The sequence below is a fragment of the Rutidosis leptorrhynchoides genome, chromosome 2 (assembly GCF_046630445.1).
Source record: "Rutidosis leptorrhynchoides isolate AG116_Rl617_1_P2 chromosome 2, CSIRO_AGI_Rlap_v1, whole genome shotgun sequence".
Lineage (NCBI taxonomy): Eukaryota > Viridiplantae > Streptophyta > Magnoliopsida > Asterales > Asteraceae > Rutidosis > Rutidosis leptorrhynchoides.
The window spans coordinates 206,761,694-206,785,815 of NC_092334.1; the positions used below are offsets into that span (position 1 = coordinate 206,761,694).

The following is a 24,122-nucleotide window of genomic DNA, read 5'->3' on the forward strand; positions in this document are numbered from 1 at the left end:
ACGAGTTAAATTTTTTCGACGGCAGCGTCAGACTCGAAATAATTTTATGAACAAAACGAAACTAACCACGTTCAAAACGGACAATTTTTAAAAAACGCTAAACACAACGACAGCCCGTATCTTTCTGCTCGCCGCGAGTTAAATTTTTCCGACAGCACCGTTACACTCGAAAAAGTTTATTGAACAAAACAAAACTAACTACGTTCGAAACGGATACTTTTTAAAAAACGCTTAATACAACGATATCTAGAACGACGTTTAACACATAGGCCGTGTTCCCTCTGTAAATACACAACGCTACGTTAAATATGAATACCCGGCCCAAAACGGGCCTGTACAGATTAGTTTATACTTATATAAAAGATAAAATTTTACTAGTACTATTTTAATTTTCCCTAAAATCAGATTTTTATCGTACGTGTATATCTTCTTCTCAAAGTAGTTAACTTGTTCTGCAAAATTCCACCGATGGCGACACCAAATCAAGAAGCAATCGAAACATTCATGAGTATCACCGGTTCATCTGAACCGGTAGCTATACAGAAGCTTACGGTAATAACACTAATAATTTTTTTTTTTTTTTTTTTTTTTTTTTTTTTTTTTTATCATTTGAAAAGCAAATTAGTTTTTATTTTTAAATCACGTCATTTATCATACAATTATTTATCTAATTATAAAGATATTGTTTATTGTTTATTTCATCGATTCATTTTTACTTATTGCTACTGTTACTTTGAGTTCATATGCTATCTATTTGAGCTTGATTTCTGAAAATTATGATAGAATGTAGAGGTCTCTTTTCATTAATCGCACCTAATTTTATATCAACTTGCAAACCGATTACGTGTAGGTTTAGTATTGATATGATTGCTATTTGTTACAAGAGCTAGGGTTTTGTTATAATTTATAAATTTAATATTAATATATCACGAACAAACTTTATATCATTTCTATTTAAATCAAATCTGCAAACGGCACTTGTTATGAAATTAGCTTGAATTTCTTAAAAATTGGAAGGAGTTGGTGTTTAGGAGTCTACACCTTTGCTTTGATTAGGTCAGAAATTAGGATCCATGGCTTTGCAAGTTATTTATGTGTTAAGTGTTTAAGCTTATATAGTATCCCCTCAGTTACTCATTATTTGCGTTGTACAGTTTTAGTAACATTCGTAAGATATGCATTTCTTCATGTCTAGGTTTTAGGGCTACCTTCGATTAAATATGGATGTAACCCCTTTAAGTAACTACCTTGTAGATACTTCTTTTGAACTTTAATGGATTTATTATGGATGAAAATTCACTGATATATTATTAAATAGTAATTAAGCGGCATAACTCAAACATATAGACTTTTATCGATTCAAGTAAAATGCTTTTGGATGACTAAGCTTAAACTTAAAACTATTTTATAAATATACGATATAAACAAGTTGTGCTTAATTGATTACTTTTTTCTTTGGTTTTAGTTTTGTATTGAACATATAATAATAACAATTAGTAATTAGTAATTAGTAATTTAATTTAAAATATGGTTGCGGATAACTTTTTGATTTTTGGAATGTTTAATAAGTCACATTCTCTTTAGATTCATATTCTACATTCTAACGGAACTAAATATTACTAATCTTTACAGGAGCATGGGGGTGATATAAATGAAGCTGTTAATGCACATTTCGCTAATGGAGATACTACCATGTTAGTTGTCTTTAATATAAATTCCTTTTTTTTTTTTTTCCATTGTTCTGATACTTTCTTTGACCCCGTTATTTTCAGTAGACATGATACAACTGTTTCTGCTCCACAAGACGATTTCATGGACGTAGACGATACAATTCAAATGGGGTCTAACAGACCTCCTTTCTCACTCTTTCCTTCAGCCAGAGACATTAATCCTTTCTCTATTTTGGACCCAAACTTTACAAGAAATTTATTTGATACCGGGCCCGGGTTCAGGGGTAGTGAACCAATTGTGTCCCATCCAAGAGAAGTAAGACAGATACCAATTGAGGTCAAGGATGGGCCCAGTACAGAATCAGACCGTTCCGGACATGCTCCTAGAATCGAGGATGTTACTGACACCACAACAGAAAATGTTCAGGGAACTCATGGCCATGTTGTGATTGATGATGATGACGACAATGATGATGTCACTGTTGTGAGGCCTGTTGGTGATTTACCTGACTATGACATCGAAGAAGAGATGATACGGGCTGCAATCGAGGCTTCGAAAAAGGACTCCGAGATTAGTTCAGGAGATAATGCTGTTACTCAGCCAAGGCAATCTCAGTTGGAAGATCCTGAACTGGCACAAGCAGTCTCTCTATCTTTAAAGGTTCTTTTTTTATGTTTTGTTTGTTATATGATGTAGCCCTTGTTGTATGTTCTCTTCGTTTTCCTTTAACAAAATCTCTTTTAGACTGCTGAGCAAGAGAAAGCCTCACGTCAACCAGGATCTGAAGTTGGACCATCAGAACCAAGAGGCTCGAAGTTGGACGATGTAGAAGAAGTGGACACATTGGCATCATCTGATGGACGGTAAAGTTGTTATTAATTTAGATAGAGGTGGCAAAACCGCGGGTTGGGTAATGGGTCAACACGTGTTTGGGTTGAAACATGCAATCTCTAATGGGTCAACACGTGTTTGGGTTGAAACATGCAATCTCTAGTATGTATCAAAGTGAGGTGGGTTCACTTGGTTGATTCTGCAAACATCTTTTTCGCTTTATAGGTTTTGTATAAATATTAGACGTGTGACTTCTTATGATAGAAATAAAATAATATAAAAAAAATAATCTGAAGCTTTAAATATAAGGATGAAGGTGTGTGTATGCATTAAAAATAGTCTTTGGATGACTTTCAACCCATTTGACATGTTTCATTTTTGATTGAATTTGATTTGACCCATTTGAGATACAAACACAACCAAACTGAAATGTCTGTAAGTTAATGGGTCACTTTGATACCTCTAGTATATATACCTTCTTTGCCCATTCTCTATTGCCCACTTTTAAGGTCTGTTTCTTAAGGTGAGATGTCAATCGTATATTCAATTTTGTTACAATTGTAAACTAAGTACAACAAAATGAGAGTGTTGCTAGTTTCTGACAGGAATTTATATTGTTAAATAGGTTAAATGTGAGGAGCTCTTTGCTTCAAGAAGAAACTGAAGACGTCGAAGAACCTCTCGTGAGAAACAGGAATCGACTTTTGTCCACTGCCTCTGTTGACTCTGATGAAGACGTTGAAATAGATTTGAACTCACCCTCAAGTCCTCAACACCAACCAAATATCAATCGTCCTGTGAACAATCAGACCGACTTCCCATCTGATGAAGTAATTTCTTTTCATTTTTATTACATTATAATTATTTTATTTTATGTTTTCTACCCTTTCCTATTACAAGTGGCATCTTTGTTTTCCTTTTAGACTCAAAGATTTTGAAGATTTTATGTTAAACTTACTTATTTCTCCCTTATCATTATTGGAAGTAATTTAATTCCTTACTTTGTCTTCATTAAAAAGTATATATTAGATATCAAGGTTGCAAAAGTCGCTACTCGGGAGTACTGGGTCGGGATTTCGGAGGGAGTAATTGGCAACTTGAGGATTAATCGGGGATTAATCGGATTGGACATTTTATACATTTAAATAATAATTTTCAAAATTTTATGTGTAATTAGATGTGTAAATATAGAAGTCATAAACATAAACTTTAACATACTTGTCTGAAAACATAAACATGATCATTCATTTGTTTAATTACTCTATTAAATTCATATTAAAATATTAATTTGTTGACTTTGACTCACCGAGGTTGACCGATTAATTGATTTTGGAAAATTGGATTGGTCTATTCTTGAAAAGAAGTAATCGGGGTTTTTCTCTAGAACATTGTTAACTATATATATGTATGTATATGACTGATGACTGATGACAAATGTTCAGGTTTTTTTTTACTTAAAATTTGTTCCAAGTTCTTTATGTGCAGTAGGGAGTATCGTATGTCAGTATGCATTTTAACTAAAAATATATGGTTACACATTACTTATGCAAGTACATGATTTTTATAATCATTTAATTTCTCTGAAGTGGGGAGGCATTTCATCCATGGAACACGATGAAGCGGTCATGCTTGAGGCTGCACTCTTTGGTGGGATACCTGAAGGGAGTGGATATCGTGTACCGTATGCACCACATCAATTCATGCAAAATGGCCTCGATGGAACTTTTGGACCTTATGCCAGGCCGACACCTCGTCCTCCATCACCCTCTCTAACTGCTCAGCGTTTAATAAGAGAACAACAGGTATATGGAACTACTGTTGACTTATTTTGACCAAAAGCTCAATCTAAATGCTTAGAGGTGTAACTTTTGGTTCAGTTTATTATGAACGGGCACTTGTCTATCCTAAATGGGTAATATACAAATTATTGTAGTAGTTTAGAAGGGATCGGGTCTGACGGATTGAAAGTTACCCGAAGTATACATTTAATGTATAAAACCTCCTTAGTCATGAAATTACCTTGTTATTGAGTTGAAATAGTTTAATATACCAATCATATCTGACTCACCAATTCTTCATGGTCAAGCAATTTTGGACAAGATATTTCTCGGGTCAACCCAACCCATACCAACAATGACCTGTTTTGACCCGAGAAAGTTATGATTCGTCACCCCACCTGACCGACCCAAGGTCCACCCATCCATTTGCATCTTTATACTGAGACTAGATTTTGCTATCAATGATCCTATTTTAAATTGCTGCATACAGGATGACGAATATCTTGCATCATTGCAAGCTGACAGAGAAAAAGAGTTACTTGAGCAGTCGGCCAAAGAGGCTGCTATGGAAGAAGAAAGGCGTAAGGAAGAAGAGGCGCAAAGAAAATTAGAAGAAGAACAGGTGAACTGTTTTGAACATCTATCCAGTAAACTGTTTATCGTAATTGGAGTATACCAACAACACCGTGCTACCTCGCTACCAATTCATTTGCCCCAAAATATACGGTTCAGGCTAAAAATTGAACCTGAGTAACTGAACCAATTATACATTTCATGAAATCTTAATTTCCTACTTCTGCTAGGAGGACTTGCATTTTTGGCTTGGATGTCTGGAATACTTAAGTATTATTTAGTGAGTTAGTTGCCGTATAACTTGGTTGGAATTGGTACTGTGGTAGGTGATCACATAATATTCTATGATAAATATCTAATGTATGTTTAATGTTACAAACGTTAGATAATTTCTATTTGGAAAGAAAATGATTATAATAGATTACGTGAACAATTTAGTTACGATTTCTAGACAAGAATGTAGTTATAATAGAGGTGACTAATGCCTTTAAGTAAGATAATCCTTGTGATTCAATGTTAGTAGTCTAAGTTAATATTTTTACCTGCAACCAACTACTTCTTAATATATATGTTATTAATGTTGATGCTATTTTGGTTAAAGATTAATACTTGATCCTTCTTTGTCCATTCTATCCATGTACTTGCTACTCACAACATGCACATATATACTCATTTATAAGAATGCATATACATGTAACATACATGAATATAGATATGTAAACGCCATATAACATATACGCATATAAATATGTATACAAAACACACACACACACACACACACACACATGTATATCTAAACACATATACAACGGATACATATTTGTACAATAACATACATGCACATATATTCGTAAGACATGTATGCATGCGTATATCGTTTGTACAATCTCTTCAGCAACTTTGTTTGCCTATTCCTTCATTCATTATCGTTTGTATGAGATTGCATCACTGCTTGAATCATCAATAGTGAAAAAAAAATTATGTTCTCATTTTTTTTTTCATGCAGGAAATGGAGAGGCAGTTAACTGCAAAAGAAGTATCCCTTCCTAAGGAGCCTACAACTGATGATGAAAATGCTGTTACCCTTCTCGTGCGCATGCCTGATGGAACCCGGCGTGGCCGCAGATTTCTCAGGACCGACAAGTTACAGGTACATTTCATCTCTTTTTTTTATTGAATCAAAAAACACTTGGGGTGTGTTTTGTTTAACGGTATGGAAATGAGGAAATAAGTATGAAAGTGATATATTGTTTGTTATATGGGAATAGGAATCAAATTTGGGAATCAAACCCTTGAAAAGATGAGTTTCTCAAACCCGTCAAAGGTGATGGGTTTGGATTTTCATACCGACTCCCATAATTTACTTTATGATACCATACCCATAGTAAAACTCAAAATCAAACCATATGCCTCGTCAACTGTGCATCCATGTATCATCTGGCTTAACAACAAGGACTTTTTGCATTCACTAGTTCAAAATTGCTAAAAGCATTGAAGTAACACCAACATATTCACTGGTAATGAAAACCTTAACAAACTCTGAATGGACCAATGACGGAAATTGATGAAATGAACCAAGCACCCAATGAATGTTAATTAAACACCTTAGTTGACAGAAGGTGGTAGAAACTAGGGGAGATCATTCGGTTGGTTTTCGGTTTACGTGGTTTATTCGGTTTGGTTTTTTTGGTTTTCAAGAATTTTTTTTTAGAACCAATAACCGAACCAAAGTTGACAAAACCAAACCAATCCAACCAAATAAGAAATCAGTTTACATGGATTGGTTTTGGTTAAACCAAATTAAAACTTACAGATAAAAAAATATACTTTTTTTTTGAAAAAAAAAAACAACATATATTATTGTTTAAACTACAAGTATACTAAACTATAAGTAGTCCAAGAGTATAATGGAGAAGATTTTGCCCTAGAGAGTTGACTGAGAAGAATCAGTAAAAATAATACGTACGCGGTTTCATTTTACACGGTATAAATATAAACTAAATATAATGTAAATAAATAAAAAAAATTTAATATTTAATATATATACCGTAAATAGATGTATATTTCGGTTTTTCGGTTTGAAACCAAATGTGTATTTTACAAACCAAAACCAAACCGTAAATCGTTAATAATTTCGGGTGAAACCAAAAAACCAAACCAAAACCAAATAAGACAAACCATTTTAACCAAATCCTTTTGGTTTGGTCGGTTTCGTGGGCGAAACCATTTAATGCACACCCCTAGTAGAAACAAATGATAAACATTATTTAATGGCATTAACCTTTGCTGCGTACACAAAAATACTAAATTCCATTATTCTCTTATATTGTTAACAGGATCCAATCATTTTAGGAATGCATTATTTATATAACCCCAATTCTTGTTTTGTTATAATGTTTTTCCATATACTCCGTAGTTTTGTGTTTTTAACTTTGGGCCATAAATGCCTTCTGACTTTTGATTGTATCTTTCTAAGGAGAAGTACACAATATGTTATAGAATCATACAATATAAAAAATAGTGTATACTCAAAATTTGTTATATGGACTGTGTTCCATTACCTGATAAACGACAATTTTCATTTCTAAATTAAGTTGAGAGTAAAGTACAAATTGTTGACATCAGTTTATTTTACAAGATACAGCCTCAGGCTGCCGTTATATATCCTTTTTTACGGAAAATAGACAACACCATGTGATATGGATACCTTGTAATTTTGTTCTCTTATTATTTGCAGCTTCTTTTTAACTTCATTGATGTTGCCCGAGTGGTCAAGCCTGGCTCATATAGATTGGTAATTCGTCTTGCACCCCTTTTATAGCATCTTTGGTATTTTGTTCGTTCGGTTCTTGTGGTGTCTCACAAGTGATGTCTAGTACACCAATTCATGAGATAAGTATAAAGGGACTAGATATTGGACTATATATTTGGGACAAAGGGAGTACATATATTTGGGACTAGGGAGTACATATTTTCTGATCCTTTTTTCATGAAATGACATCGTCCTCGGTCCTATCTAGAGGTGGATATAGTAACCTGGTTACTTTTTAAATTGGTCAATTTTGGGTGATGTTTTTTTTTTAATACACCACAAATAAAAAAAAAAAAAAAATAGCGAAAGGGAAATGCAGTGTGAAACCCTTTTCATCCTGAACCTGTTTTGACTGTTATTGAACCCGTTCAACTGTTATTTCTGCCGTGTTATGCAGGTGAGGCCCTACCCACGCCGTGCGTTCAGTGATGGAGAAAGTAGCTTAACGTTTGATGAGCTCGGTTTAACTAGCAAACAAGAGGCACTGTTTCTCGAGTCTATTTAGAATATATGATGACATCAAAATAGTTTATTACTATTACTCAGAAAACATAGACCTCATTAGATTACATGTACTGTAATTGTGTTTGTGGTTCGAGAGTCATGTTCTACTGGTCCGAATCTACGTGTCGCTGAGCTAAGAGGTTTTGCACTTTGTTATATGGTGGGTCGAGAAGTCCTTGTATGTTTGGGTTGCTATGTTATAACTTTTAATTTTTACAGAGTTAATATTTGGATGGCATTTGATCTAGCATCGGCACTCATTTATGAGTATTTTGTGGTTGGCATGACAACCATTTGGCTTGATTCGGTTTTTGGTTGCAATTTTGATTTCAAAACAAATTTTCTCTGCTTGGAAATTTTTTGTGATGAAAATTATCAATTTCCGAGTTAAAAAGTTATTTCAAAAGATATATAAACCCTCAAAAATTCTATATGAAAATCTTGGTTATAGAGGTAGGCATAAGATCCGGATCCGAAAATGTAAAAAAATCCGAAAATTATAGAGGTTGGCATAAAATCCATATCCGAAAATGTCCCAAAAAAAATCCAAAACCAGTTATTGGATCCGATCCGTTCACACCGGATCCTAATGGTCGACTGCAACCGGATTTTTCTGAATAAACCAGGATAAAATCTGGTTTTTCTTTTACAGGATGAAATCCGGATTTTTGTTGCTGCTTCGGTTTTGAATAAAATGGACGGTTTCTAGCCGTTTTGTTTTTCAGATTTTGAATATTTTTTGGACCATTTTACACCCACAAGTGTAGTATAAATAGATGATATTGGTTTTGGTTGAAATCACACCATCTCATTCTCTCAATTTTCTCTAAATCTCCAAATACCCTCTAATTACTCTGTTAGCTTTACTTACTAATTCTATAATGGATAGTTCACAAGCTTCTGTTTCCGGTTCCGCTTCCGTTGAAACATCTTTACAACGTTAAACCACCAACGATATTCTCCATGTTAAAAATACGAGCCGAAAAGGTGACATTTGGTCTAAATCCCAGTTGTGCGTAATGAACTTTGGTCAAGAAAGAGCTCGTTCTACACAATGTATGAAATTCCTAGGTGTTTCGAGTATAGTATGTTAAGAACACATCTTGTAAGCTTGCAATTTAACAATTTACGAAGTTCCTAGATATTTCGGGTAATAGTACGTTAAGAACACATCTTGATTGCTTACAATTTAACGCTTAATTTTGCAAGGCTTTGCTATTAAGAAGATATTTATCGTTAACGAGTGTGAATAAATCATGGCCCCTTATCTAGAGTGGAAATTAGCTAATTGCTTGTGGGTATGTTCACATTGGAAGGATAAAATTTGACAACTGATGTTTTTACACCAATAGAAAGTTTTTCAGCTACGAAAGTACACTTTTTGACAAAATTAACCTTTTTTTTTTTTTTTTTTTTTTTAAACGAGAAAATTCTCGGTGTCATAGAAGGTTTAAGTGGAAACGAACCAATTAATAACTCAATAGTTTATTGATAAAATAAAAATAAATGATGTCTTTAACTTTTTTACATAGTAGAATTTGTATTTTAGTACAAGTAGCAAGCAAGTTCACTGCATTTTGTGTAACCATCGTTCAATGCAAGTTCACTGCAATTTGTATGTTGGTATTTGATGTTTGTTTTGCAATAATTTTTTAATGTTCTTTCTTGACACACACACGCACACACACACACGCGCGCGCGCGCGCGCGCGCGCGCGCGCGCGCACACACACACACACACACACACACACACACACACATATATATATATATGGGCATGATCAATGGAGAAGTAACCAATCGGGAGGAAGCGGGGGGAAGCATTTATTTTTTATTTTTTCGTTTTTTGAAAAAACTTTGTTCACGAACATTATAGATTGGATGAAAATAAGAACATTTAGAAAATACACTTCGTGATGAATGTTATTATTCTGGCGGAAAAACGATCGACAAAAATAACATTCAAGATAATATTGTTCGTGAAGAATGTTAACGTTTTTTTTCTTCATGTTTTGTGAAGTAAAATTTAGCCCGATTTAGAGTTTAGGGTTTAGGGTTTGATGTTTTGGGTTTATTCTAAACCGTTCGTGTTAAAAACTCAATCTAAATCCTAAATCTAAACCCTAAACCCTAAATTTCTAAACCCTAATATCTAAACCCTATAAACCCTAATATCTAAACCCTAATGTCTAAAACCTCAACATACGCGCGAAAAACACGATAATTGTTATATATTACTTCTTCGAGCGTTTTCCCGCCAAAATAATAACATTCATCACGAAGTGTCTTTTCTAAATGTTCTTATTTTCATCCAATCTATAATATTCGTGAACAAAGTTTTTTCAAAAAAAGAAATAAAAAAAAAAATTTGCTTCCCCCGATTGGTTACTTCCCTCTTGATCCTACCACTATATATATATATATATATATATATATATATATATATATATATATATATATATATATATATATATATAGTAGAGGGATCAAATGAGAACTTTTTAGCAATGAGAACCCTGAGAACTTCGTAGTTGAGCAAAAAAAAAAAAAAAGGCGACCGAACAAAAAGTGACCTAGTCGAACAATTTTTATTTTTGGTCTTTAGATGCATTGTTTGCTTGGTTCTACATTTTATGTAGAACAGGATGTAGAACAGCATGTAGAACATGCTGTTCTACACTTGTTCTACATCAATTTTCATCAAATTAAGTTAGGGTTTAGATTTAGGGTTTTAGGGTTAATATTTTAGGGTTTAGGGTTTAGATTTAGGGTTTAGAATGAGTTTTTTACTCGAACGGTTTAGAGTTTAGGGTTTGGTGCGAGCCTGGTCCGTTAATCTCTCATATTAGGCGTCGTGATATCGCTCAAGCAGATTTGGCTATTTCCGACTCCGTTAAGGATATCGTTGCTGATGGTTGTTGGCGTTGGCCTAGTGATTGGGTTCAAAGGTTCAATGTTATTTCAAACTTAGCGCCACCTGATTTCTCCGATGAACGAGACATTGTCTTATGGATGGGATCTGATGGTAGTCTGTGTGATTTTTCAGTGAAGCAAGTGTGGGAATTTATCCGTACAAGATCACCCCGTGTTCTTTGGTTTGATGTTGTTTGGTATTCTCAATGTATTCTGAGGCACGCTTTTGTGTTATGGTTGCTCATGGGTGAACGGTTGAAGACTTAAGACAAGCTAAAATGTTGGGAATGTCGTCCCGATGAGGTGTTGTTGTGCCCGCTCTGTAGCCAAGTCCCTGATTCCCATGATTACTTGTTCTTCGCATGTAGTTTTTCTGCTAGTGTATGGTCTATGGCTACGAAACATGTTGATTTCCCCATTATCGCTAATGGTTGGATGGACTTCTATCTTTCTTTGAGTCCATTTGCAACTCGAAAATTAGCCAGAATAACTATTATAAAATTGATTTACGGAGCATCTGTCTACTTTATTTGACAAGAGAGGAACATGAGATTGTTCAAGAAAGGTAGATGGTCCGCAAAACAGGTTTATGAGGTCATTTAGTTGACGGTTAGAATGAAGCTCATGTCATTAAAATGGAAGATGTCGGCTAGTGTGCTTAGACTAAAATCGGATTGGAAAATTTCTTAATCTTTGTTTTTGATGTAGTTGTTGCTTCAGCTTGTTTAGTTGAAGCTTGGTCGTTTGAGAGGTTATAGGGCATGTCCTATAACTATATGTGCTTCATTGTAACTTGTTTATATCAATATTTTCACCGGGTGAAACCCTTTTGAAATGTCCCGTTCATATTGATTATAAACGTTCCATATTAATTGATTTCCTCGCGAGGTTTTGACCTCTATATGAGACATTTTTCAAAGACTGCATTCATTTTTAAAACAACCATAACATTTATTTTATCGATAAAGTTTTAAAAATCATTACGTAGATTATCAAATAATGATAATCTAAAATATACCGTTTACACACGACCATTACATAGTGGTTTACAATAAGAATATATTACATCAAAAATAAGTTTCTTGAATGCAGTTTTTACATAATATCATACAAGCATGGTGTAACGACCCGTCAAAATCGCTATTGACGCGGCACGTTAATCATTGATTCCACAGTGAGGTTTTGACCTCTATATGATACGTTTTGATAAAATATTGCATTCATTAAAATAAGTGACTTTCTAAACATAGAAAGTTATAAACATATGGGCGAGTGCTTAGGTATAAGCAAAACCCCAAAATACATAAGTCTTTAATTTACAGGTTGACATCACAGTCTAATTATTTATTACACAACGCAGTTTTATTTTGAATGCAATAAACTTTGTACAAAGCATGAGAGACTCCATGCAGGCAACAAGCACATCACAGTGGAAGCATTCTAAGGACCTGAGAATAAAACATGCTAAAAAGTCAACACGAATGTTGGTGAGTTATATGTTTAATTGCTCGAGTCATAAGCATATATAAAGATAGACCACAAGATTTCATCAAAAGTTTATCAATAGATTCTATGTAACAGAGCACCCTGGTAACTAAACTTAACGCTATAGTGATAATTACCCCATTTGTTTTAATACACGCAAACCAACGTATCATAAACTCAAATAACATACGTCCGTTAAAAGGCTAGCACTCTAGCTCGGACGGGGATGTCAAGCCCTATGGATCCATATACAATTATTTGCGCCCACCAGTCCATATCCTATGTACTGGCAGCTACTAGTTACCAAAGCTAAGGGATTTTCGGTTTAACTCAGTGTAGAATTTAGTATGTACTTGTGTCTTATTGCGTTTAAAATAAATTGCATGTATTCTCAGCCCAAAAATATTTAAAGTATTTAAAAAGGGAGACTATAACTCACAGTTCAATATTGAGACTCAATATTGTAGGTAAATTGCGTAGACGTAATGACGGTAGACGACTGTATGGTTGGCCTTGGATTCAAGAACAATACCCCAAACAATACCCAATATTTCCTTAGCTTAAAGCGGTTTGAAACCCGAATTAAAACACCCTCGAATATACTTTATTATTATTAACTTAAATTAAAAATATAATTATAATTATAAATTTAAATTTAAATTACAGAAGAAAATATGTTGTGAAGTATATCGTCGAACAAACTGGCCTTTTTATAGTACTTTTCCATTTACTGTAGCTCATGCGATCGCATGAGTTTTCAGTGTTTTTGCCATGCGATCGCATGGCCGCCTTTTCCGATTTTGTTTGCTAGTTCGTCAACATCAAATAGTATTTACTGTAGCAAATAGTATTTACTGTAGCAAATAGTGTCTACTGTAGCAATTCACTGTAGCAAAGGCGTTTTCACTGTAGCAAAATACGGTTTCACTGTAGTAAATAGTGTTTTACTGTAGCAAAGTCATTTTTACTGTAGCAAATAGTTTTTTACTGTAGGAAAGTCGTTTTTACTTGTACATCTTATAATATATATATATATATATATATATATATATATATATATATATATATATATATATATATATATATATATATATACATACATACATATAATTGTTCATGAATTGTCGAGAGTAGTCAAAGGTAATTTTATATATGAAACAGTTCTAAATTTTTTGAGACTCAATCTAACAGACTTTATTTAACGTGTCAAAATAATAAATCGTATAGAGAATTGGTTTAAATAAGTCGAAATTTTCCGGGTCATTACAGTACCTCCCCGTTAAAGAAAATTTCCTCCCGAAATTTTGAGTAGTACCTCTGTTTTATGAGCGATATCAGTGAACAAATGTGGAAACTTTTGCTTCATTTGATCTTCTCGTTCCCAAGTAAACTCGGGTCCTCGTCTTGCGTTCCAACGAACCCTAACTATCGGTATTTTGCTTTGTTTTAATTGTTTGACCTCACGGTCCATGATTTCAATAGGTTCTTCGACAAAATGGAGTTTATCATTGATTTGTATTTCGTCAAGAGGAATTACGACATCCTCTTCAGCTAAACATTTCTTCAAATTTGACACGTGAAATATGTTGTGAACACTACTAAGTTCTTGCGGTAGCTTTAATCGATAAGCAACTGCTCCAATTCTTTCGGTGATTTCAAAGGGTCCTACGTACCTAGGACTTAGCTTTCCTCGTTTACCGAATCGTACAACGCCTTTCCAGGGTGACACTTTCAACATGACTTTGTCGCCCACTTGAAATTCTAACGGTTTTCTTCTTACATCAGCATAATTCTTTTGGCGACTCATGGCCGTTTTCAATCGCTGTTGTATTTGAATGATCTTTTCGGTGGTTTCATGAATAATTTCAGGTCCAGTAAGTTGTCTTTCTCCTACTTCACTCCAACAGATAGGAGATCTGCACTTTCTACCGTAAAGTGCTTCAAATGGCGCTGCGTTGATGCTCGTATGATAGCTGTTATTGTATGAAAATTCTGCCAACGGTAAGTGTCGATCCCAACTGGTTCCAAAGTCAATCACGCATGCCCGTAACATGTCTTCCAATGTTTGTATTGTTCTTTCACTTTGACCATCTGTCTGTGGGTGATAAGCGGTGCTCATATCTAATCGAGTTCCCAATGCTTTCTGTAATGACTGCCAGAAACGTGATGTGAATCGAGTGTCGCGATCAGATATGATGGAGATAGGTACACCATGCCTGGAAACTACTTCCTTCAAATATAGGCGTGCTAATTTCTCCATACTGTCTGTCTCCTTTATTGGTAGAAAGTGAGCTGATTTAGTTAGACGATCAACTATCACCCAAATAGTATCATGACTACTTGCAGTCCTTGGCAATTTCATAATGAAATCCATGGTTATTCTTTCCCATTTCCACTGCGGAATTTCTGGTTGTTGCAGTAATCCTGACGGCTTTTGGTGCTCAGCTTTGACCTTTGCACACGTCAAACATTTGCTTACATAAGTAGCAATTTCTGTCTTCATATTAGGCCACCAATAGAACTTCTTGAGATAGTGGTACATTTTCCCATTTCCTGGGTGAATTGAGTACCTGGTTTTATGTGCTTCATCCAGTACTAGTTTCCTTAGGTTACCATGTCTTGGTACCCATATCCTACCAGTAAAATACAGGGTTCCATCGGCTTTTACTTCAAGCTGCTTTTCTAACCCTCTGCTCATTTCACCTTTTTCATTTTCTTCTTTTAAAGCTTCTAACTGTGCTGCTTGTATTTTCTTTGTGAGATCGGTACGAATTGTAATGTTCAAAGCTCGGACCCTAAGAGGTTTTACTCTCTCTTTCCGACTTAGGGCGTCAGCTACAACATTAGCCTTTCCGGGGTGGTAACGGATTTCACAATCGTAATCGTTTAACAACTCTACCCAACGACGTTGCCTCATATTGAGTTGTTTTTGATCAAAAATATACTGAAGACTCTTATGGTCAGTGTACACTGTACACTTGGTGCCATATAGATAGTGTCTCCATATTTTGAGTGCAAAAACTACTGCTCCAAGTTCTAAATCGTGCGTCGTATAGTTTTTTTCATGAATTTTTAGTTGTCGTGAGGCATATGCGATAACTTTTGTGCGTTGCATTAATACACATCCTAAACCTTGGTACGAAGCATCACAATAGATCACGAAATCATCATTTCCTTCCGGTAATGACAAAATCGGTGCAGACGTTAACTTCTTCTTTAATAACTGGAATGAGGATTCCTGTTCTGTGGACCAATCATACTTCTTTCTCTTTTGAGTCAATGCAGTTAAGGTTTTGGCGATTTTAGAAAAATCTTGAATGAATCTTCGGTAGTAACCAGTAAGACCTAAGAATTGACGGATTTGTGTTGGAGTCTTCGGTGTTTCCCATTTACTAATGGCTTCGATCTTGGCAGGGTCAACTTTAATTCCATGTTTACTGACAACATGGCCCAAAAACTGTACTTCTTGTAACCAGAAATCACACTTTGAAAATTTTGCGTACAATTCTTCTTTCTTGAGTATCTCTAGTACCAGTCTTAAGTGTTGCTCATGTTCTTCCTTGTTCTTCGAGTAAATCAATATGTCGTCGATAAAAACAATGACAAATTTGTCTAAATACGGTCTACAGATGCGATTCATTAGATCCATGAATACTGCTGGAGCATTAGTCAATCCAAAAGGCATGACTAAAAATTCATAGTGACCTTAACGGGTTCTGAACGCGGTTTTAGGAACATCTTCTTCCTTCACTCTCAGCTGATGATATCCAGAGCGTAGATCAATCTTAGAATAAACACTTGATCCTTGCAATTGATCAAACAAATCATCAATCCTCGGTAATGGGTACCGATTCTTGATCGTTTATTTGTTTAATTCTCGGTAATCTATGCACATTCTCATAGATCCATCCTTCTTCTTGACGAACAGAATAGGAGCACCCCAAGGTGAAAAACTGGGACGAATAAATCCACGATCCAATAATTCTTGGAACTGGTTTTGTAATTCTTGCATTTCTGAAGGTGCAAGTCTATATGGGGATCGGGCTACAGGTGTGGCTCCTGGTACGAGATCAATATGGAATTCTACACATCTGTGTGGAGGTAGCCCCGGTAATTCTTCTGGAAATACTCCGGGATATTCTCTTACAACCGGCATGTCATCAATGCTTCTTTCTTCAGTATCGATCTTCTTTATGTGTGCCAGAATAGCATAACAACCTTTTCTTATAAGTTTATGGGCCTTCATACAGCTGATAAGGTTCAGCTTCAAGTTGCTCTTCTCCCCATAAATCATTAATGACGTTTCATCCTTACGAGGGATGCGGATTGCTTTCTCGGTGCAAACAACTTCCGCTCTTGTTTTGGACATCCAGTCCATGCCAACGATTACGTCAAAACTTCCTAATTCTACGGGTATCAAATCGATTTTGAAGGTTTCACCAGCGAGATTTATTTCGCAACCATGGCAAATTGTATCGGCTTTTATCAGTTTACCATTAGCTAATTCAATAGTATATTTATCGTCTAGAGGCAATGATGCATATTTTAGTTTAGAACTAAAGTCTTTACACATATAAATTCTATCAGCACCCGTATCAAACATAATAGAAGCTAGTTAATTATTAACGGTAAACGTACCCGTGACAAGATTAGGATCCTCACGTGCTTCACTGGTACTAACATTAAATGCCCTCTCACGTGCGGGTTCTTTGTTCTTCTCCTTATTAGGGCATTGATTTATAAAGTGACCAGACTTCCCGCATCCAAAACATTTCTTGACATCGGTCGATTTTGTCTTTACTTCAGAAACGGTGGCATAACAATCTTTCGCCACATGTCCTTTCTTGTTGCACTTATCACAGACCACTTGGCAATAACCTGCATGATGTGTGTAACATCTTTTGCAGAACGGATGCGATCCCTTATAGTTTGGACTAGCAGTTTCCCCATCTTGTTTACCTTTAAAAGTTTCTTGTTTCTTCAGTTGAGTACTTTTGCCCTTATAGTCTTCCCATTTCCTCTTTCCTTCAGTTGTCTTGACTTCGGTAATTGGTGCCTTAATCGAACTCTCTGTGATCTGGTCCATGAGTTGTGTGCCATTGTCATGGCTTCCTGTATCGTATTCGGTTTGGATGATGTAACATTTCCTTTGATATTGATCGATAAACCGTCAATATACATTTCTATCTTTCGTTTCTCGTTTGGCACCAATTCGGGACACAACAAGGCTAGATCCATGAAACGCTTTTCATAGTTATTGAGATTCGCGCTGAAAACCTTCAGATTAAGTAACTCAGATTCCATTTTTCTGATCTCGTTTCGAGGACAGTACTCCTCGATTAGCATCTTTTTCAGTTCTTCCCAAGAGATATCATATGCTGTATCTATTCCTTCTGCTTTAGCATAATTGTTCCACCAAGTAAGTGCACCGTATTGCAACGTGCATGAAGCATACTTTGACTTGTCTCCGTTCGCACAATTACTGATTTTGAAAACGGACTCCATCTTTTCAAACCATCGGGTTAGACCGACTGGTCCCTCGGTTCCACTAAACGTCTGTGGTTTGCATCCTTGAAAAGTTTTGTATGAGCATCCGTTTCGTGAGTTTGTGTTTACGGCTGCTGCTTTGGCTGCTGCTTCGGCTGTTTCTTTTGCTGCCTCGGCTGCAGCAATTCTTTCATTCACACGTTTCTCGACTAGTTGCTCAAACTCAGCATCCGACATTTGAGACATGTTTCTTCAATAAACACAACAGATATTATTTAATCATATAGAATATTATAGGTAAAATGAGTTGTCAATAGTTAATCGTAGCATATTAATAATATGAACCGATTATTATAAAAGCCTTTTCTTCTTATTAGCATTTTATAATTATTTCTAGGGTATTACCTACCCGTTAAGTTCATACATAATAGCTAGTACAAGGAATTAACTACTAAAATCCTAATAATATTCCACTATGAAAAATTATTTCGAGTTACTACGTTATTATATAATAATAATAATAGGTAGTAATAATACAAATAATCATTCCATGCATTTATTATTAATAAACCAAAATAATACAATACCATACAATACCGATATTTTACATATGATTATTCTACATAACAAGATAGAGTAGCACACATAAGTAATAGAATAGCGCATGGAAGATTTATGGTTGCGAGGTCGTTTATTAAGAACTATCAGAAACTTCTTCCCATTTGGTTCTCTCTGCCAATTGTTTGTGTGCACATGGTCCGACAGACATTCTGGCAGTGTATTTAATTTTTAGTTGGGGTTTTGAGGTACCCGTTGCCTCAGTAGGTTTAATACAATAAGGGTAGTTACGGATCGAATGGTCATGTTCCTTTTTAATAATTAAGGACTTTTTATTATTGTGGTTGTTTTTATTATCTATAGCAAGTTGGAATTTCTCCTTAGTGACCTCTTTTATTTCATTAGCGAAATCCTCCTCCTTACTGATTTCGTCTGATGACGAACTGTCTGAGTCATGTGTAGGAGAATATGATGACGAACTGCGAGAATATGTACCGGTGGTCATGAACCGAAATCTGCCAGGCGTAATCGGCACAACCTGCCCGTCGGCGGTATATCTGGACCAATGTCCATATTTGTTTAGAAATGGATGATCCTCGTTTACTCCAGGGATCATGGGTCCATGCCAATGATACTGTGGCTCCAGAAAACTAAAGCTGGGTGGAGCTGGAACCTCCTCTGGGTTTACCGGGAGTTGAGATTCCCCGGCTAACACAATTTCTTCTTTAATAAGTATTGGAATGCCCTTTTCAGTTGTGGATAGAATAGATTCAGTGTCCGATTCCGAGTCGTACAAAATGATAGGATTAGAAGAAGTCATCTACCACATAATTGAAACAACAATTACGTTAGCATATAAATATATAACATATAATGTTTTTGACCAAATGATAAGAAAAAATCAGTAAAAACAGATATGGTCATAGTCCAGACTCACTAATGCATCCTAACAATTATCAGTTAAACACACTAATGTAATTTCTGGTTCCCTATGACCTCAAGCTCGGATACCAACTGTAACGACCCGTCAAAATTGCTATTGACGCGGCACGTTAATCATTGATTCCACAGTGAGGTTTTGACCTCTATATGATACGTTTTGATAAAATATTGCATTCATTAAAATAAGTGACTTTCTAAACATAGAAAGTTATAAACATATGGGCGAGTGCTTAGGTATAAGCAAAACCCCAAAATACATAAGTCTTTAAATTACAGGTTGACATCACAGTCCAATTATTTATTACACAACGCAGTTTTATTTTGAATGCAATAAACTTTGTACAAAGCATGAGAGACTCCATGCAGGCAACAAGCACATCACAACGGAAGCATTCTAAGGACCTGAGAATAAAACATGCTAAAAAGTCAACACGAATGTTGGTGAGTTATATGTTTAATTGCTCGAGTCATAAGCATATATAAAGATAGACCACAAGATTGCATCAAAATTTTATCAATAGATTCTACGTAACAGAGCACCCGGGTAACTAAACTTAATGCTATAGTGATAATTACCCCATTCGTTTTAATACACGCAAACCAACGTATCATAAACTCAAATAACATACGTCCGTTAAAAGGCTAGCGCTCTAGCTCGGACGGGGATGTCAAGCCCTATGGATCCATATACAATTATTCGCGCCCACCAGTCCATATCCTATGTACTGGCAGCTACTAGTTACCAAAGCTAAGGGATTTTCGGTTTAACTCAGTGTAGAATTTAGTATGTACTTGTGTCTTATTGCGTTTAAAATAAATTGCATGTATTCTCAGCCCAAAAAAATTTAAAGTATTTAAAAAGGGAGACTATAACTCACAGTTCAATATTGAGACTCAATATTGTAGGCAAATTGCGTAGACGTAATGACGGTAGACGACTGTATGGTTGGCCTTGGATTCAAGAACAATACCCCAAACAATACCCAATATTTCCTTAGCTTAAAGCGGTTTGAAACCCGAATTAAAACACCTTCGAATATACTTTATTATTATTAACTTAAATTAAAATTATAATTATAATTATAAATTTAAATTTAAATTACAGAAGAAAATATGTTGTGAAGTATATCGTCGAACAAACTGGCCTTTTTATAGTACTTTTCCATTTACTGTAGCTCATGCGATCGCATGAGTTTTCAGTGTTTTTGCCATGCGATCGCTGTAGTGACCCGAACTTTTCCATGTTTATATATATTAATTGAGATTGATATTTACATGATTAAATGTTTCAAACATGTTAAGCAATCAAACTTGTTAAGACTTGATTAATTGAAATATGTTTCATATAGACAATTGACCACCCAAGTTGACCGGTGATTCACGAACGTTAAAACTTGTAAAAACTATATGATGACATATATATGGATATATATATATATAGTTAACATGATACTATGATAAGTAAACATATCATTAAGTATATTAACAATGAACTACATATGTAAAAACAAGACTACTAACTTAATGATTTTTAAACGAGACATATATGTAACGATTATCATTGTAAAGACATTTAATGTATATATATCATATTAAGAGATATTCATACATGATAATATCATGATAATATAATAATTTAAAATCTCATTTGATATTATAAACATTGGGTTAACAACATTTAACAAGATCGTTAACCTAAAGGTTTCAAAACAACACTTACATGTAACGACTAACGATGACTTAACGACTCAGTTAAAATGTATATACATGTAGTGTTTTAATATGTATTTATACACTTTTGAAAGACTTCAATACACTTATCAAAATACTTCTACTTAACAAAAATTCTTACAATTACATCCTCGTTCAGTTTCATCAACAATTCTACTCGTATGCACCCGTATTCGTACTCGTACAATACACAGCTTTTAGATGTATGTACTATTGGTATATACACTCCAATGATCAGCTCTTAGCAGCCCATGTGAGTCACCTAACACATGTGGGAACCATCATTTGGCAACTAGCATGAAATATCTCATAAAATTACAAAAATATGAGTAATCATTCATGACTTATTTACATGAAAACAAAATTACATATCCTTTATATCTAATCCATACACCAACGAACAAAAACACCTACAAACACTTTCATTCTTCAATTTTCTTCATCTAATTGATCTCTCTCAAGTTCTATCTTCAAGTTCTAAGTGTTCTTCATAAATTCCAAAAGTTCTAGTTACATAAAATCAAGAATACTTTCAAGTTTGCTAGCTCACTTCCAATCTTGTAAGGTGATCATCCAACCTCAAGAAATCTTTGTTTCTTACAGTAGGTTATCATTCTAATACAAGGTAATATTCATATTCAAACTTTGGTTCAATTTCTATAACTATAACAATCTTATTTCAAGTGATGATCTTACTTGAACTTGTTTTCGTGTCATGATTCTGCTTCAAGAACTTCGAGCCATCCAAGGATCCGTTGAAGCTAGATCCATTTTTCTCTTTTCCAGTAGGTTTATCCAAGGAACTTAAGGTAGTAATGATGTTCATAACATCATTCGATTCATACATATAAAGCTATCTTATTCGAAGGTTTAAACTTGTAATCACTAGAACATAGTTTAGTTAATTCTAAACTTGTTCGCAAACAAAAGTTAATCCTTCTAACTTGACTTTTAAAATCAACTAAACACATGTTCTATATCTATATGATATACTAACTTAATGATATAAAACCTGGAAACACGAAAAAAACCGTAAAACCGGATTTACGCCGTCGTAGTAACACCGCGGGCTGTTTTGGGTTAGTTAATTAAAAACTATGATAAACTTTGATTTAAAAGTTGTTATTCTGAGAAAATGATTTTTATTATGAACATGAAACCATATCCAAAAATTATGGTTAAACTCAAAGTGGAAGTATGTTTTCTAAAATGGTCATCTAGACGTCGTTCTTTCGACTGAAATGACTACCTTTACAAAAACGACTTGTAACTTATTTTTCCTACTATAAACCTATACTTTTTCTGTTTAGATTCATAAAATAGAGTTCAATATGAAACCATAGCAATTTGATTCACTCAAAACGGATTTAAAACGAAGAAGTTATGGGTAAAACAAGATTGGATAATTTTTCTCATTTTAGCTACGTGAAAATTGGTAACAAATCTATTCCAACCATAACTTAATCAACTTGTATTGTATATTATGTAATCTTGAGATACCATAGACACGTATACAATGTTTCGACCTATCATGTCGACACATCTATATATATTTCGGAACAACCATAGACACTCTATATGTGAATGTTGGAGTTAGCTATACAGGGTTGAGGTTGATTCCAAAATATATATAGTTTGAGTTGTGATCAATACTGAGATACGTATACACTGGGTCGTGGATTGATTCAAGATAATATTTATCGATTTATTTCTGTACATCTAACTGTGGACAACTAGTTGTAGGTTACTAACGAGGACAACTGACTTAATAAACTTAAAACATCAAAATATATTAAAAGTGTTGTAAATATATTTTGAACATACTTTGATATATATGTATATATTGTTATAGGTTCGTGAATCAACCAGTGGCCAAGTCTTACTTCCCGACGAAGTAAAAATCTGTGAAAGTGAGTTATAGTCCCACTTTTAAAATCTAATATTTTTGGGATGAGAATACATGCAGGTTTTATAAATGATTTACAAAATAGACACAAGTACGTGAAACTATATTCTATGGTTGAATTATCGAAATCGAATATGCCCTTTTTATTAAGTCTGGTAATCTAAGAATTAGGGAACAGACACCCTAATTGACGCGAACTCTAAAGATAGATCTATTGGGCCCAACAAGCCCCATCCAAAGTACCGGATGCTTTAGTACTTCGAAATTTATATCATATCCGAAGGGTGTCCCGGAATGATAGGGATATTCTTATATATGCATCTTGTTAATGTCGGTTACCAGGTGTTCACCATATGAATGATTTTTATCTCTATGTATGGGATGAATGATTTAATCTTGTTAATGCAGTAAGACGTGTCTAGACTAAGAATGATAAGCAGGCAATTTCTGACAAAAATGATAAGCAAAACTTTTGACATGCAGACACGGTTGAAGTCCAGGCTCACTAATGCATCCTAACGACTATCAGTTAGACACACTAATGCAGACCTGGTTCGCTAAGACCACCGCTCTGATACCAACTGAAATGACCCGTTCATTATAAACGATTCATAATAGTTGATTACATCGCGAGGTATTTGACCTCTATATGATACATTTTACAAACATTACATTCGTTTTTAAAAGACAAACTTTCTTTACAACGAAAGTTGACGGCTTGCATACCATTTCATAATACATCCAACTATAATTGACTTAAAAATAATCTTGATGAACTCAATGACTCGAATGCAACGTCTTTCAAAATATGCCATGAATAACTCCAAGTAATATCCTTAAAATGAGCTAATGCACAGTGGAAGATTTCTTTAATACCTGAGAATAAACATGCTTTAAAGTGTCAACCAAAAGGTTGGTGAGTTCATAGGTTT

The 24,122-nt window shown here is 34.6% G+C and overlaps 1 protein-coding gene across 2 annotated transcripts; it reads left to right on the forward strand.

Moving 5' to 3' along the window:
- Positions 1 to 375: 375 nt before the first annotated feature.
- On the forward strand, positions 376 to 8,407 carry LOC139891660 (plant UBX domain-containing protein 8-like). 2 transcript variants are annotated; one of them, XM_071874636.1, is made up of 10 exons: positions 376 to 552; positions 1,633 to 1,694; positions 1,776 to 2,331; positions 2,416 to 2,534; positions 3,128 to 3,332; positions 4,089 to 4,304; positions 4,771 to 4,902; positions 5,860 to 6,003; positions 7,591 to 7,647; positions 8,063 to 8,407. In XM_071874636.1, the coding sequence occupies exons 1-10, from the start codon at positions 469 to 471 to the stop codon at positions 8,168 to 8,170; spliced, it is 1,683 nt and encodes a 560-aa protein (XP_071730737.1). In that variant the 5' UTR covers positions 376 to 468; the 3' UTR covers positions 8,171 to 8,407. The 2 variants fall into 2 exon arrangements, with proteins under 2 accessions (XP_071730737.1, XP_071730736.1); XM_071874635.1 differs by having other exon boundaries at positions 377 to 552; positions 1,773 to 2,331.
- The last annotated feature ends 15,715 nt before the right edge of the window (positions 8,408 to 24,122 follow it).